This window comes from Patagioenas fasciata, chromosome W (assembly GCF_037038585.1).
Source record: "Patagioenas fasciata isolate bPatFas1 chromosome W, bPatFas1.hap1, whole genome shotgun sequence".
NCBI classification, from domain to species: domain Eukaryota; kingdom Metazoa; phylum Chordata; class Aves; order Columbiformes; family Columbidae; genus Patagioenas; species Patagioenas fasciata.
This window is the reverse complement of record NC_092559.1, coordinates 57,068,215-57,083,822: the sequence shown is the minus strand read 5'-3', so window position 1 is coordinate 57,083,822 and position 15,608 is coordinate 57,068,215. Positions and strand designations below refer to the sequence as shown.

The 15,608-nt window shown below is 59.0% G+C and overlaps 1 protein-coding gene across 1 annotated transcript; it reads left to right on the top strand.

Moving 5' to 3' along the window:
* Positions 1-3,109: 3,109 nt before the first annotated feature.
* Positions 3,110-14,129, top strand: LOC136115725 (uncharacterized). The gene is made up of 4 exons (XM_071801626.1): positions 3,110-3,305; positions 5,802-5,988; positions 11,057-11,392; positions 11,692-14,129. The coding sequence occupies exons 1-4, from the start codon at positions 3,110-3,112 to the stop codon at positions 12,071-12,073; spliced, it is 1,101 nt and encodes a 366-aa protein (XP_071657727.1). The 3' UTR covers positions 12,074-14,129.
* The last annotated feature ends 1,479 nt before the right edge of the window (positions 14,130-15,608 follow it).

Sequence of the window (15,608 nt, the reverse complement as noted above, 5' to 3'; positions counted from 1 at the left end):
TCCTGCAGGACACCCCCGAGGAGCAGGACCCTCCATCCCACCACGCTTTCCAGCCCTGGGGGTCAGCCAGGCCCGCAGCAGCCACAGCTGAGCGAGCCAGCCCAGAGCCCCCCACCGCGCCCCTGCCAGCCCCACGGGAGCACCAGCTCAGCCTCTGCTGCTGCCCAGGGCATCCCATGTGTCCTGCAGCGCTGTGGCCCAGGCTGCCCTGCTGACAGAGCGCTCTGGCTTGCAGGACTGCCCTGGCACTGTGGGAGGTAGTCTTCTCCGCACCCCGGATACCGAAGTTCTTCAAGAAGCTCCTCAGAGAACTCCAAGTCAGCAGAACATTCTACAGCCTGATCAGCTCAGCCACAGACCAGGCCTGCAAACTGCCCTTGGCTGTGAGTTACCAGGAAAGGCCTCGGTCACCTTCAAGAAGCCCAGCAGGCTCTGCCAGTGTCTCACTGCTGCCTTTGCTTGAGCTGATGCCCTCCAGTGAGCTTCAGTCGGAGGATTCTGGTGGCGAGTCCCACGTCCAGAGCTGTCAGAGGCATCCAAGCCTGGTGATAGCCTCCCTGGTCCTCCAAGTCCTCATGAGACTGGCAGAAAGACCTGACATGGTGAGCAGGGTGGCGTCAAGGGGAGCACTGTTGTCAGCTGGGGCTGGGGCAGCAGGTGGGGCGGTGGCTTGGCCTTGGCTGGGGGTCAGGCGGTGGGTGAGAGCTCCAAATGCCCTCCCTGCCGTGCTGGAGCCTGATGGCTGCCGGGGGAGCTTTCCAGGCACAGAGGCTCTCCCAGGCATCTCCCCTTCAGGCCTGTGGGGAAAGGGAAAGGGGATGGCTGAGCAGGGCACAGGGAGTCCTCGCTTTTCTTCCTGCCCTGGCCCTGCTGTCCTGTGTCTCCGCCTGTGTGCCCATGGCCGCCACCTACCAGGAGGCTGCCACAGAGATTCCTGTGCCACCACCTGCCAGGAAGCTGGACAGGAGGCTGGTGCTCAGTGACCAGCTTGCTTGCCAGGGTGGTCTTTGAGTGTTTCACAAGAAGGAAACTGTTCTTCACACAGGCAAGAAAAATGCAGGTTTTCCTGCCGCACGTCATCGGGGTGCTCGACTACGCCAATGTAGACATCAAGACAAAGGCCCTGGAGTTCTTCCGAAATGTGATGGGTCACCTGAAGAGGGAGGAGACCAGCCCCATCACCAAGCAGCTGGTGGAAAAGCTCCTGCCCCTCTTTGATGATGTAAGGCTGATGGAGGAGACCGAGCCCTGCGGGCGGGCAGCTGTCACCCCATGGGCAGCACTGGGAGTAGGGTCCTCTCCACTGGGCTCTTACAGGATGGGTTCTGGGCTTTGCAGCCCAGCACAGCTTCCTCCTGCACAATCTGAGCCTGGAGCATCTCCCCTCACATCAGCCCCCATACTGCTGCTGCTCACCCTGGGCAGAGAGCCGCTGGGTTTGAAGTCCGACTTTCCTCCTTCCTCCCAGGTGTCCAGCCGGCTGCGAGAGCTCGCCATCCGCCTCTTCAGAGAGCGGGTGCAGTCAATGATGGGGCATGACAAGAAGAGCATGAAGAGCTATGTGTGCCGTGCACTGCTCCCCCTCTTCTTTCATCTGAGCGACGAGAGCGACAGCGTGGTCAAGGTACAGCTTCCACACTGAGCACTGAGGCAGAGGAGGGCGTGCCGATACCACACGGGTGGCCTGGGCACCAGGGGACAGGGCTGCTGGCAGCTGGCAGCCTCCACCAGCACAGCCCGTAGGAAGGGTCCCTGCAGACCCAGCGCGAGCCGCAACAGAGAAGCTGCCACGGCCATTTCCATCACCTGCCCTACCTGGTCCCGCAGGGCTCAGCAGCGGCCCGTGGCCACCGAGGCCTGAACAGGCACGTCCCTACGGGCTCCTCAGCTGTCCCTGCAGGTGCTGGGGCTCAAGCTTTGAGCCTCACTCCCTGTCCCCAAGGGCTGTGCCCAAGAGAGCTCCAGATGTTTGGGCCAGGGCATGTCTCTGCTCCCAAAGGGCAGGATTATCCCAGCAACAAAGCCAAGAGGAGGGGGACACCAGGTGCCATCTCCCAGCTTCTGCTGTTCTGCAGGCCGCCAGGGAAGCCCTCCTTGCTGCAGCAGAGCTGCTCCAGTGGAAACAGCTCAAGCACTCGGCACAGACACAGCAGACATGGAGGATTGCAGAGCGCTTGGTGAGGACAACGCCCAAGGCTCAGGGCAGATGGGTGCTGCCCCACATCTGTGGGCTGTGGGCTCTGCAGAGGTGCCTCATCCGCCCTGCTGCAGCCCGCAGCTGCATCCTTGTTCCCTGTCCTCAAGAACAAAGCCCCCAGGGGCTCTTCCCTCTGCCCCACACCCAGTGGGAGGGAGGGCTGCCAGCACCCCTGGGACCCCTCGGCCTGTGTCTCTCTGTCAGCCTCAGCCCCACAGGGCTCCTGGCTGGGACACAGGAATGGCCTGGGGGGGAAGGGGAACGTGGGTTGTTGGGAGGAGAGACAGCGACTTGCTCACACCCTTGTGCTCTCTCCAGCTGGAGCAGGACAGGAGCAGGGCTGAAGAATACTTGAATCGCAGCCTGCCGTACCTGAAGGATGCTCAGGCCAGCTTGCGAGAGGCGGCCGCGAGGTTCATCGGTGAGTCACAGCCCCCGGGTCCCTCTTTCGGCAGCATGGCCCCAGTCCCCGCCGCTGCCCAGGCGCAAGGAGCAGCCCTGTGGCTGCCAGAGCCCCGGCTGCCCCGTGCAGGGCCTTGGGCTCCCCTCCCAGCCCTGCCCACGTGGGTGGCCTTGGTGGCCGCCTTGCTCAGTCCCACCATGTCAGCTACTGGTCTTCCCTGACGAGGGGAGGGAGCAGGGCTCTGACGGAACTCTGTGCCCAGGGCTGGCTGCGCGGCCCCTGAGGGACCGAAGGGAGGAGGAGAAGCTGGCTGAGATCTGCAGCGGTGAGTAGGGAGAATGGTCTGGAGGGGATGCCTGGGGGTCTCTGCAGACGTGGGAGCTCTGGGTTCTGCTTCTTTCTGTTGCAGCCCTTCAGCCCTTGGAGCAGGATAGCGAACCCTCCATCCGCTCTCTGGCGGCTCAGACCATCCTCATCCTGAGCAACCCAAGGGAGCAGCCAAGATCGCGATGGACCCTGCGAGCCCTGTGCTGCTGGTGCCGCTAAGCCCGGCGGAGGTGCAGCTCTTCTCGGGAGGAGGGCTGGATTTTAATAAAGCTGGAGGAGAATGCCAAAGCCCCGGTGTCCTTCAGATGTGCAGCGCCCTGAGCGTGCTGAGCAGACGGCGTCGTTCCTGGGCTCTCCCGCTGCCGCAGGACGTGGCGGGTTCACAGAATCAGAGGACGGTTTGGGTTGGAAGGGACCTTCACACTCATCCAGTGCCACCCCTGCTGAATGGGAACTGCGGAAGAACCGACGTCCTTACGTTCCTTTAACTGCAGAGTGGCAGTCTGGGGGGATTTTGAACGTGTTAGCTCTGGTGGATACGGGGGCTGAGCTCACAGTTTTACGTAGTGATATTAAGAACAAAGATGCTACCTCACAGATTTGTGGTTTGGAGGGACATCTGACCCCTGCTCTCCAAGCTACTGTTACCCTCACAATCGCAAATCCCAAGCCATTTACTGAAACAGTGTTGATTGCCCCAATTAAAGAATATATCCTGGGTATTGATGTCCTAGCAGGGCAGACGGTTGAAACCTTAAGTGGTCGTTTTGCTTTCGGCTCTCTGCACGCAGGATTTGCTATCCGGTCTGTAACTGTCTTGTGTGGATTCCCAAAATGGGATCCTGTTGTGCTGCCTGCACCTGCCAAGGTGGTGACTCTAAAACAATATCGCATCCCGGGTGGGAGGAAGGAATTACTGAGACTATTCGGGCACTCCAGCAAGTGGGGATCACTAAAGAAACCATGACGGCTTTCAGTAATCCTATCTGGCCTGTTTGAAAAACAGATGGCACTTGGAGAATGACTGTAGGCGATAGAGAATGGAAGAAAGTCACCCCCCACACCTTGCAGTTATAGTGCCAGCCCTTCTGAGAGCTTCTCTCTCTGCCTTTCTCCCAGAGACGGCGCAGCAGCGGCTGAGCACGGCTCACCAGAGGAGACGGCGTGAACAGCCCCGCCAGGAGCTGCCCGACTACCCTGTGGCACCGCTGGCCGCAGCCCAGGACCTCAGTGCCCCGACCGAGGGTCTCCCCAGCACCCTGGGTGAGACTTCCACACACTGCGGGTGGGAAGGGACTTGCCGGGGGGCAGCTGCGCTTGTACCAGTGTCTCCAGAGGCTTGGGATGCTCCTGGGGGCTGGTTTAGTGCCCCTGTATGTAAACCTCAGGTGTGAATTGGCCTCCGCATCCTCTGCAGGGGCTCAGCAGAGCTCTCTGAGCCAGCGCAGTGCCCGGAGGGGGCAGGAGGGGAGAGGCAGGTGGGTTAAAGCCCGTTTGCCCTGGCTTTGTGGTGTCCCCATCCTGTGCCGTCAGGTCCCTGCTGGGTCTTTCCCCAGGCGGGGACGCCCTTGGCGGCTTCCCCTGCGGGTCTTGCTCAGACTGCGAGGGTCTGGGCTCCGGATGAGCACGAGGAGGGGTCCCCTTCATGGGGGACATGGCACGAGGGAGGCTTTGGGATGTTTCTCTTGTTGGTGAGCAACACCCTGGACTGCGACCCTGTTTCTGTGGCACTTTCTGGGATCATTCCCACACTTCCTTCCCCTCTTCTCAGGGGGATGATTACTTAGAAAAGGAGAAGATCCTCTTGGAGTCCCTGAAGAAAGCGCCATACACCACTTCACGTCTGTCAGCATCCCGTCCGTCCTTCTGCCCTTCTCTGGACCGCAATTTCTTTGGGGTTTCGCAGTTATTTCTGGAGATCCCGAGGAAAGTGCCCTACTGCGCTTCACCTCTCCCAGCGCCCGGCCATCCTCCCTGCCCCCGACCACCATTTCTGAGAGGGTTTCTTAGAGAAATGGGTTTAAAAGCCCAAGGCTCTTTCGCCTTGTGTTCCCTGCCCCTGAGAGGCCCCCAGCCTGGACTGTTTCTCTGCTGTACCTTTTAAGTTGTATTTTATCTTATAATTAAGGCATCTTTTTAAAGCGCAAACGTCTGAGACTCTGATACAGGGAACCTGGGGTCAAGAACGTTTCCGGGACAGTTTTGTGCGCATGAATCCGCGTGTGGCACTGCTTTGCTGATGGAGCTGGGAAGGAAATACTCGTCCTTCTCTGGAGCCGAAAACCACACACAGTGGTTGGAGAAACTGCCGGTTTGACTCGGAAGGATGGAGCCAGAATTTGAGGGCAGAAATCAGTTGCCCCAGGTCCTTGGGTCTGGAGATTGTTCCGGGATGTTCTTCTGGTTTTTAAAGGCCGTCTTCCAGAAAACAACAATCCAAGTGAAGGGTCCAGGCTGTGTTTTCCTCCCCACGCATTTCCCTGTGTGATCTGCTCTGTGACCCCGCGTGAGCAGGGGTTGGACTGGGGGTCTGCAGGGGTCCCTTCAGCCCGGGATTCTGTGACTCTGCCCTGCGGTTCCCCAGCACCCCCAGGATGTTCCACAGCCCACAGGCAACTGCAGCTTTTCCTTTTTGGGCCGATTTCTAAAAAAAACCTGGCTGTGGTTTTGGGCTTCACCTCCCGTCCGGGTACCCCGGGGTGACAGCGGGGCCTCTCCAGTCCTTCCGCGGGCTCTGCCCGGTCGGAGCAGCAAGGCCGGCGATGGGGAGGGGTTCCCGGGGAGGGCAGAGCGCGCCCCGCAGGGCTGCGGGGACGTTTCTAGGCAGGCTCTGCGCTAAACAGCCCCGTTGCTAGGGCAGGGGGGCATTCCCAGCCCGGCGCTGCGGTAGACAGACCCGTTGCTACGGCTGCGGGGCCTTCCAGGCCGGACTCCGCGCGGCGCGGCCCCCGTCGCTATGGGAACGGGGCCCTTCCAGTGCGGGCGGCGCGCAGCATGGCGGTGCCCCTGCCGAGCGCGGCGCTGAGCGGCGTCCGGAGCGGGCGGGCGTTCGGCACGGCCGGTGAGTCCCGGGCCGGGGAGCCCCGGTTCCCCTGGGCGGGCAGCGGGAGCCGCTTGGGGCGTGGCGGGGAGAGCGCTTGGGCGGCTGAATTCCTGGCGTGGCCGGCTTGGGGAGGCGGGGGTGGCTCCGGCTCTTCCCGGGCTCTCTCGGCCTCATCTCTTGCGCTCTGGAGAAAGCGGGAACTCTCTGGCAGCGAAGAGATGGAGTGAAGAGCAGAGGCAATGCCGCTGTTCAGCGGCATTCTTTATTTCATCAGCGCTGGGCAGCACTGGTAGAGTCTTGCACCTGGGCAGGAACAAGCCCAGGTTCCAGCCTAAGCTGGGGAAGGACCTGTTGGAGAGCAGTGTAGGGGAAAGGGAGCTGGGGGTCCTGGGGACAGCAGGGTGAGCATGAGCCAGCACTGGGCCCTTGTGGCCAGGAAGCCAATGGTACCTGGGGTGGGTTAGAAGGGGGTGGTCAGTAGGTCAGAGAGGTTCTCCTGCCCCTCTGCTCTGCCCTGGGGAGACCACACCTGGAATATTGTGTCCAGTTGTGGCCCCTCAGTTCCAGAAGGACAGGGAACTGCTGGAGAGAGTCCAGCGCAGCCACCAAGATGCTGAAGGGAGTGGAGCATCTCCCGTGTGAGGAAAGGCTGAGGGAGCTGGGGCTCTGGAGCTGGAGAAGAGGAGACTGAGGGGGGACTCATTCCTGGGGATCAATATGGAAAGGGGGGTGTCCCGGAGGCACCCCAGGTTTGTTTAAGGGACAACAGGGTCCAAACCAACTTTTGTTAAACCGGTGAGAAACAGGGTTTTAGCATGCAAAAGTGACTTGAATACAGGTTCAGATACCAGTTGAGGAAAATGATGAAGGGGCAGCAACCAATACGACAGGCGGTGCACAGAGTGCATGCACGTGGCTTCACCAAAACAGTGCCGGAGCCGTCCCTGAGTCCGGGAGGAGTCCGCACTTGCCTGAACACGGTATGGGGTTATTTTGAAGAGATACACGTGCTGTAGTGAGTACGGAAAGTGCACACTCGCGATTCTGCGAGGGTAAATTTATAATACACTCGCAATCCTGCGACGGTTAATACACGTGCAGATGTGCACGGAAAGTTACACGTGCTTGTGCGGAAGCAGGGGAGGAAAATACACACGCGATTGTGCGAAGAAATAATTGATACACGTGCTTGTATTGAGCACGGAACATTACACTTGCAAGTGTGCATGGAAAGTACACGTGCTTGTACTAAGCATGGAAAGTACGCGTGCAAATGTGCACGGAAAGTACACGTGCTTGCACTAAGCACGGAAAGTACGCGTGCAAATGTGCACGGAAAGTTACACGTGCTTATGTGGAAGCACGAGAGGAAAATACACCCGTGATTATACGAGGATTAATTTTACACAGGCTCGTATTGAGCATGGAAAGTTACACGTGCATGTGTGCACGGAAAGTATAAATACACTTGCAATCCTGCGATGGGCAGTTTCACTCACACCTGCAGCGGCAAGGCAGCGGAGTCTCCATCCCGGGGGGGCTCTCGGCGGCAGCATCTCGCTCGTGCTCCGAGAGACCCGCGACAAATGGGCGAAGTCTTGACGAGAGTCCCGTTTGTTATTGGCTGATCAGATCTGACTGTGGGCATTCCAGAAGCTTCTCTGCGCCCCCACTCTGGCTGTGGGTGCACCTGAAGCCTCCAAACATCCCCCACACTGGCCGCAGGCGCCCAGCGGCTCCCTGGCACCTCGGCGCTCCCTTCTCCTAATGGCCCTGGCCAGGGGCTCTGGGGCCAAACAAAAGAAGCTGTAGCAGAGAGAGGGGGAGATGTGTCTACTCCTTCCATGATGAAGGAGGGAGGGGGAGAGAGGGGGGTTTGCACCTTGCCACACCCACTGTCCTGTACTGTACCCCACTATACTGCCCCTTCACCCTGCATACCCCCTCCCACCCCCCCTGCACCCCAATGTCCTCCACGTGGTGCTGGTGGATGGATCCAGCTCAGCACAGGGTGGGGTGCCCGACTACTCTTCCTGGGCCCCCCCCAAATCCTGCTGTGAACCAGCAGGTCCCAGTACAGCCCAGCACCGCTGTGCCTGCCCTAGGGGGTTGCAGCCAGTGGGGGGTGCCCAGGAGTGGGTGCTGGCAGTTTGGGGGAGCACCCACCTGGCCCCAGCCCAGGGCAGCGTGTTGGGGTGATCCTGGGTCCCCACACCATGACACCCAGCAGCAGCCACTACGTGTGTGTCACAGGGCTGTGCTTGACACACACACATACCCAAGCACCTCAGAGCCCCCACCACCCTCTCCCATGGGCATCCCCACTCCGATGCCTTCATCACCCTGAGCATCCTCACCTGCACCCCCCTGCTCCTGGACACCAATTTAAGCCCAGCAGCCCCAGTGCTGGGATGTGTTGTGCTCAGCTCTGTTCCCTGTGCCCACTTTGGGGGTTTCCTGCTTTATCTGCCCCCACTTAGGTGTTTTATTTCCCCCTGATGGATGCTGGATGTGCAGTGGGACCTGCTGCTGCTGCCATGGTCCCCCTTTGCTGCCCAGGGTGGGGGTGCTGGGACCACCTGCAGCCCCAGCTCGTTTAGGGGGCAATGACTGGCAAACCAGCCTTCCCCCCACCCCGGGGGCACCCATTCTGCCCCCCTCTCTGTGCACTCTAGGTTCTCCCCATCCCTCTTCCCCTCTGCATCCTCTCTCCAGTTCCTCTGATCCCGAATATCACAGCTCCTGTGCTTCCCCCTCACACCCCCCATGCCCCAGATTCTTTCCTGGTTCTCCCCCATTCCTCTTTACCCCTCCAAATCCCCTCCAGCTCCGTTGCCCTCCGCAGGACTTTGCTCCTGTCCCCTGCTCAATCACCTCTATCCCCACCAAGCACCTTCAGCTTGGCTCTGGTCCCTGCGTGCTCACTCCCACCCTGTGTGACACCCCCTGCACCATCCCATTCCTTTCCCCCTCCCCATATACACTTGGATCCTCTCTGGACCCGTCTCCAAGACCCTCCCTGGGTTTCTGTGCCCCCTGCTCTGCTCCAAGCTCCTCTGGGGCCACCCAGACCCCTCTGTCCCTTCCTCTGCTCCCCGTGAGCTTGGGCAGGATGTTCCCCCCATGTCCCCCCTGGATGGGACCCTGCCCCACGATCTCACAGCGAATAGAGCCTGGAAAGAGGCTTTGCTGTCATCCGCTCTGGGTCGCCCATGGCGTGGCTGGGCTGGGACAAACACCAGCCGCCTCCTTCCCCAGGGGAGCTGGAGCTGGTCCCATCGTTGTGCAGGTTTTGGCAGTCGTTCTGCTTGCTGGTGTTCTTCAGATGACCTGAATCCCAGAGCACAAAATCTTTCCCATGGATATTTCTCCCAAACAGGCACGGGTGTCAGAGCCGGTGAGCTCCGGAGTGAGCGCTGTGCTGTCCCCGCGTTGTGCTTTGTCCCTGCGTGAGCAGTGAAAGCCTGGCAACTGTGTGGGGGTGTTATTTTTCCCTGCTAAAGTGGCTGAAGCATTTCAAAGGGTTTCCCCAGGTGTTCTTGGCAGAGAGCTAAAGCCAGGCACATTTCCCTGGCCTCTGCATCACCCAAGACACTTCATTTCTGCTTTTCCACCAAGCTGAGTGGTGCCGTCGATGTGCTGGAGGGAAGGGGTGGCATCCAGAGGGACCTGGATAGACTGGGGGGTCCATGTGAACCTCATGAAATTCAACCAGGCCAAGTGCGAGGTCCTGCACCTGGGTCAGGGCAATACCCAGTACCAGCACAGACTGGGGGAGGATGGATGGATGGATGGATGGATGGATGGATGGATGGATGGATAGCAACCCTGTGGAGAAGGGCTGGTGGGTGACAAAAGGGACATAAGTCCACAATGTGCATTTGCAGCCCAGAGAGCCAAGTGTGTCCTGGGCCACATCACCAGCAGGTGGAGGGAGGGGATGCTCCCCCTCTGCTCTGCTCTCCTGGGGCTCCCCAGAGAACCGAGTCCAACTCTGGGTTGTCCGGCACAAGACAGACATGGACCCCAGGGGCTCTGTCCCTCTGTCACCAGTGCTGCCTCAGTCCCACCCTGCTCCCTCCAGCATTTTAGAACGATGCTAAAACCCAACCTGTGGCTGGTGATGCCAACCCAGGCGATGTGTGGCTCAAAAATCAGCATCACATATATTAACCCTCCTAAAACCAACATGGAAATGGCAGATGTTTGTGCCTCCTTGTGTGGAAGCAGCTCTGGCTGCCTCGTCCCGCATCCCACCCTTGCAGCTCCAGGACAGACCCCACACTGGTGGCCCTGCCTGCATCTCCTGTCCCAGAACAGCCAAAGGAGCCGCTTGTTTTGGCCTCCAACTGGCTGATTTAGCCTGGTTCCCTTTCTCCATGAAGGATAAAACCCGGTGCTGAGGCTCCGGTGTCAGTCCCAGCCTGTGCCTACCCTCCGTTGTGTGTCATTTCATGTGATTTTGATCACATCCTTGAAAACAAAAAGAACCTCCAACCCACTCACTCTCAGCCCTCCCAAGGCAGAGATATTTCCGTGTGGTGAACGCTCCCATGCAAATTCTCCCATGTCCTATTTTAGGTTTCTTGCCGGCACCGGCTGCAGACAACTGCGCTGGAGCTCCTGTCAAGCCTTAGACAAGGTTCTCAGGGATAGGGGTCAGTGCCAGGGGTGGGTTATGGTTGGGTTCCATGATCTTGAGGGTCTTTTCCAACCAAAATGATTAATGAGTTTTTAGGGTTTATCCCAAATGATGGGAACCCCCGGTTCCAGCTCTGCTCTTTACCAAATACCTTTTAGAGGCTGAAGAGGAAGGAGACGCAACACCTCAGCATACGGAGGATCTTCCCCAAAGCTTCCCAGTGTCCCTTCTGTCTCTGCACATCAGGGCAGGGCACAAGGGACAAAGTACCACCAGCACGCTCTGAAAGGTCATCATTTCTACCAACTGCAACCTGATCTGGGTGAAGATGTCCCTGCTCACGGCAGAGGTTGGACTGGATGAACTGTGAAGGTCCCTTCCAACCCAAACTGTTCTGTGAGTCTGATTCTGGGATTCTATGATTTTCTTCTCTATGACCTTCAGGCTGTCGGAATACCTGGAACTGGGACATTCCCAGCTGTTGACCAACAGACTCTGGATCTTGGATTCGGTGATGTCGCTGCTGAGAGGTGGGTTTCTCGGTCAGCTGAGGCTTTGGCAGATGTTTGTGGACACACACGGGCCCACTGGTGCAGCCAGAGCCGTCTGGGGGACAGAGGTCCCAGGAAGTTGCTGGCTCCACAGGATCAAGGAGGGGAAGCCAGGCTGCCCCCGGCTTTCCTCTGGCCAGGAACGCCGTCCCCACCCCAGCCCATCCCCAGCTCTGCGAGGAGAACAGCTGGGTGAGGGCCAGGGCGATGGGGCTGCCTCCAAACCCAGGTGAGTGCTCCTCAGGGTTTGACCCCCATGCGTCCCGGGTGACAGAAGTGACCTAGGACCCCCCATTGCAGCTTGACCACAGCTTTGGGAGGAACAAAAAAGATCTGCTTTATTAAACCCAGTGGAGAAAGGGTACAAGGGGTGGCGGGGGAGTGCAGAGCCAAATGGATGGTCTGGGCCATCCAAAAGACGTGGGGTGGTGGGGGCATCCGAAGCACAAGGGATGGTCTGGGACATCCAAAGCTCTCCTGGAGCGACTGCTGCGTCTTCTTGCTGGCTTTCTTCTTGCTTTCGATCAGCTGCTGCCCCTCCTTCTTGATGTCTTCCCGTGTGGGGACGTGCTCGTCATCTTCGTCATCAGATTCAGAGGATTCTGGAGGAGGGAACAGAGAGAAATGGGCTGGGGAGGGTCTGCACGGCCCCCTCCGCTGTGCCGGTGTCACCAGGGAGAGCCGGCACGTTTTGGAGGGCTGGTGGCTTCACAAGGAGCTTTCCTGCCAAGCCCTGGCTCTTCCTGCCCAGCATCCCAGGCTGAGCTGCAATGCCGCTGTGACCCATCCCCAGCTGCCGGGGCTTCCCAGAAAGGTCTGGAGCCACGCGGTGCTGGACGCCGCTCCAGTTTCATTCAAAAGAGGTGGCAAGCTCCAAAAACTCAGTGGCTCCTCCAAGAGCATCCAATAGGAAGAGGCCACAGACAGACCCCAGCACTGGTTATTCTTCACAACCAGGTGATTTTGAAGACAAGGCTCTCCCTCCTTGCCCCATAGCATCTTTTCTTGTTCCTTCTGTGGTTCGATGCTCACCACCCCACTGGCTGCCTTCATGCTCCCACATCCCCACCTAAAAGCACCACCCATGCTCAAAGGCTTGGAGACAGCACAAGGTCTGGAGAGAACTCATGGGCTGGACTCTGCTGGGACAGGAGAGACAGGCGAGGATGGTCACAAATCCCAACAGGCAGGGGCAGGGACAGTCCCCGTGGGACGCGTCCCCGCTAAGCTCTCCTACCGTCATCGCTGCTGTCTCTCTCCTCAAAGGAAACCACCACGTTCCGAGGATTGCTCGATATTTTTTTCTCCAGAAAATCCCTGGCCTTCACAAAAGTCTGTGAAAGACACCCTGGGTTCATTGCTGAAGGGGAGGTGGGTGTTAGAACCCAAGGGATGCCCTTGATGATCCCCTGGGGACAACACCCTGCAGTGCCCAGTGCCACCTGGAGCTGAGCTGCTCCATGGGGACACCTCCATCCTCCTCACTTGGGACGGGCCATCAGGAGGAGCCTGGTGCGGGTCCCCGAAGACCCCAGCAGGGATGGAGACCCCACGTACCCCGTTGCTCCCATCGGGGATGTGCCTGTCAGGGACAGGTGGGCCGCCCGCTGTGCCAGGTACTGCAGCTTCTGGCCCAGGTACTGGAGCTTCTCCTCCACCCCCTGGGACAGGAGAGAATCATCCTGGAGACAGAGAGAACCACCTTGGTGGGCAAAATGAGCCACTTGGGGTGACGGTGGCTGCACCAAGTGTCACCGCGCTGTGTCACTGCACCACCCAGCGCTGGGTGGGTACCTGGCCAGGCACGGTGATGCCGTGCAGATGCAAGATGAGGTTGTCGATGTTGTTTTCAAACCCGAGGAGGAGCTCAAGGTCCCTCAGCATCTGGGCTCGCATGCGGTCCCGCCGGGCCTCTTGTGACTGCAGTTTTGCCCTGAGCTCCTCCTCCAGCATCCTGCAGCCAAGCACAGCCACATCCATACAACTGCACAGGGGTGCAGAGACACCACAAATCCGCTGCAAAAGCTGCTCAGGTTGCAACCCACCCCCCTGTGCCGTGAGCGGGGACATCTTCACCAGCTCAGGTTGCTCAGAGCACCGTCCAAGCAGAGTTGAGGGGCAGCATTTTCGGTGCAGGGCTTTAGGGTACAGGACTTGGGGGTGCAGGCTTCGGGTGTTCAGGACCTGGGGCTGCAGTAATTTAGGGTGCATTGTGTGGGAGGACAGAATTTGGGGTGCAGGATCTGGGGTACAGGTTTTTGGGTGGGGAATTTGGGGGTGCAGGGTGTTGAAGGACCTAGGGGTGCAATATTTGGGCTTTAAGGGTTTAGGGGGGCAGGATCTGGAAGTGCAGAGTTTGGGGACAGGATCTGCGGGTGCAGCATTTGGGGTTACAGGTTTTGGGGGTGCAGGGTTGAGGGAATTGTTTGAGGTGCAGGGTTATGAGAGTGCAGGATTTCCAGGTGCAGAGTTTGGGGGCGCTGGGTATGGGGCAGCAGGATCTGGGGGTGCAGGTTTTGAGGGGAAGGATCTAGGGGTGCAGGTTTTGGGGGTCCAAGGTTAGATAGGATTTGGGGCTGCAGGGATTTAGGGTGCAGGGCTCTGGAGTAAGGGGTGGGAGTGAGGCTTTGGGGGTGCAGGTTTTGTGTTTTCAAGAACTTGGGGTGCAGGGTTTGGGGGTGAAGACTTTTGGAGGGCAGGGTTTGAAGGGTGCAGGGTTCAGGTGTTCAGGACTTGGATGGAGGATTTGGGGGTGCAGGGTTGGGGAGAAGGATTTTGAGGTGCAGGATTTTAGGTGCACGGTTTGGTAGGGCTGAGTTTGGGGGTTCATGATTTTGGGGTGCAGGGTTAGGATTTGGGCGTGCAGGGTTTAGGGAAGCATGACATTGGGGTAAAGGTATTTGGGGTGAAGGGTTGGGTAGGACAGGATTTTGGGGTGCCGGGTTTGGGAAGGAAGGAAGGAAGGAAGGAAGGAGGGAGGGAAGGAAGGAGGGAGGGAAGGAGGGAGAGAAGGAGGGAGGGAAGGAAGGAAGGAAGGAGGGAAGGAAGGAGGGAAGGAAGGACGGAGGGCAGGAAGGACGGAGGGAAGGAGGGAAGGAAGGAAGGAAGGAAGGAAGGAAGGAAGGAAGGAAGGAAGGAAGGAAGGAAGGAAGGGAAGGAAGGAAGGAAAGGAAGGAAGGAAGGAAGGAAGGAGGGAAGGAAGGAGGGAGGGAAGGAGGGAGGGAAGGAGGGAAGGAAGGAGGGAAGGAAGGAGGGAAGGAAGGAGGGAAGGAAGGAAGGAAGGAAGGAAGGAAGGAAGGAAGGAAGGAAGGGGAAGTAATGTCGTGCTGGGGCATCGCTCCCGCTTTCCAAGGAAGAACAGCTGCAGCCGATGGCAAAGGGCTATCAGGACTTGATCAGCATTCATCAGGGTGTGAGGGGAGAAGGAGGTGAGGCCCACCTGGTGGAGAGCCAGCTGCAGGCTGAGGTGATACGATGTGCTGGCCCAAATCTTAGCGAACTCTGGAAGAACAAGGGAAAGACCCGTCATGCTCTGAGGCAGCAGCCGGGAAGCCGGCAGTGCTCTGCCCTGCCCGCGGGGGCACGGGGCTGTGCTCCATGCGGCTCTCGGAGGCTCAGGGCAGGCCCTGGTGTCTCCCCAGCAGGGGCCAGTTTTGCCGGGTCACATCTCTGAACACACAGAGCCCACGTGGCCCACGAGCACCTTCAGCTCTTCCATTCAGACGTGAGCTCAGCGTGGGCAATGCCCAGCGCCAGGCAAGGGCAGCCCCTTGGGGTCAGGGGCTTCTGCCTGGGCTGCCTCAGGAAGGCAGGGGCCACGTCAGGGAGGGAACCAGGAGCCCTGGCTGCCACATCAGCCCCTCAGCCCTTTGAGATGGTCAAGCAGGTCCCTCCTTGCAGTCACCACTCCTGAGCAACCACCCCCCACAGTCCTCGGGTTTCCATGCCTGATTTCAGAGATGTCCTTGACCCAGACACACATGTGAAATTGGGCCTGAAGGCCTTACCATAACGCTCCAGCTTCTCAGTGGTTGGAGTCGGGTGAGGCTGCCAGAAGAGGTCTCTTGCCATCTTAGTTCCACTCCTGCTTCAGGTCAACAACTGCAGAGAGTGGCTGGATGATGGCTTTACTGCTTCCTGCAAAAAGCCTCCTCTTTCTCCTCTCTGCTCTTCTCTCTTCCTTTTCTTTCTTCTCCTCCTTCTCCTCCTCCGTCTCCTTCTCCTTCGGAGCTCTGGTCAGTTGTGCTGTTGGACTAGAAGCGTCTCTCAGCCGAGGTGTTTCACTGGCCGGGGGCCCTGTCTGCCAGCCAAGGGCCATGAGCAGGGTGGGCTGTTGGTGGAGAAGTTTCTGGTGCTTTCAGGGGGTGGGGGAGGAAGGTGCATCTGCCACAGCCCCTCACAGTGTCTGGGAGCTGGAGGGCACCCAGCTGAGGATGGTGCTGCCA

Excerpts from the sequence above, each read along its gene's own strand:
- LOC136115725 (XM_071801626.1), top strand. The coding sequence starts at position 3,110 with ATGGACCCTGCGAGCCCTGTGCTGCTGGTGCCGCTAAGCCCGGCGGAG. Across the intron at positions 3,306-5,801 it reads GCTGCCGCAGGACGTGGCGG|CCCGGCGCTGCGGTAGACAG; the intron begins GTTCACAGAATC and ends GGGCATTCCCAG. Across the intron at positions 5,989-11,056 it reads GCGGGCGTTCGGCACGGCCG|GCTGTCGGAATACCTGGAAC; the intron begins GTGAGTCCCGGG and ends TATGACCTTCAG.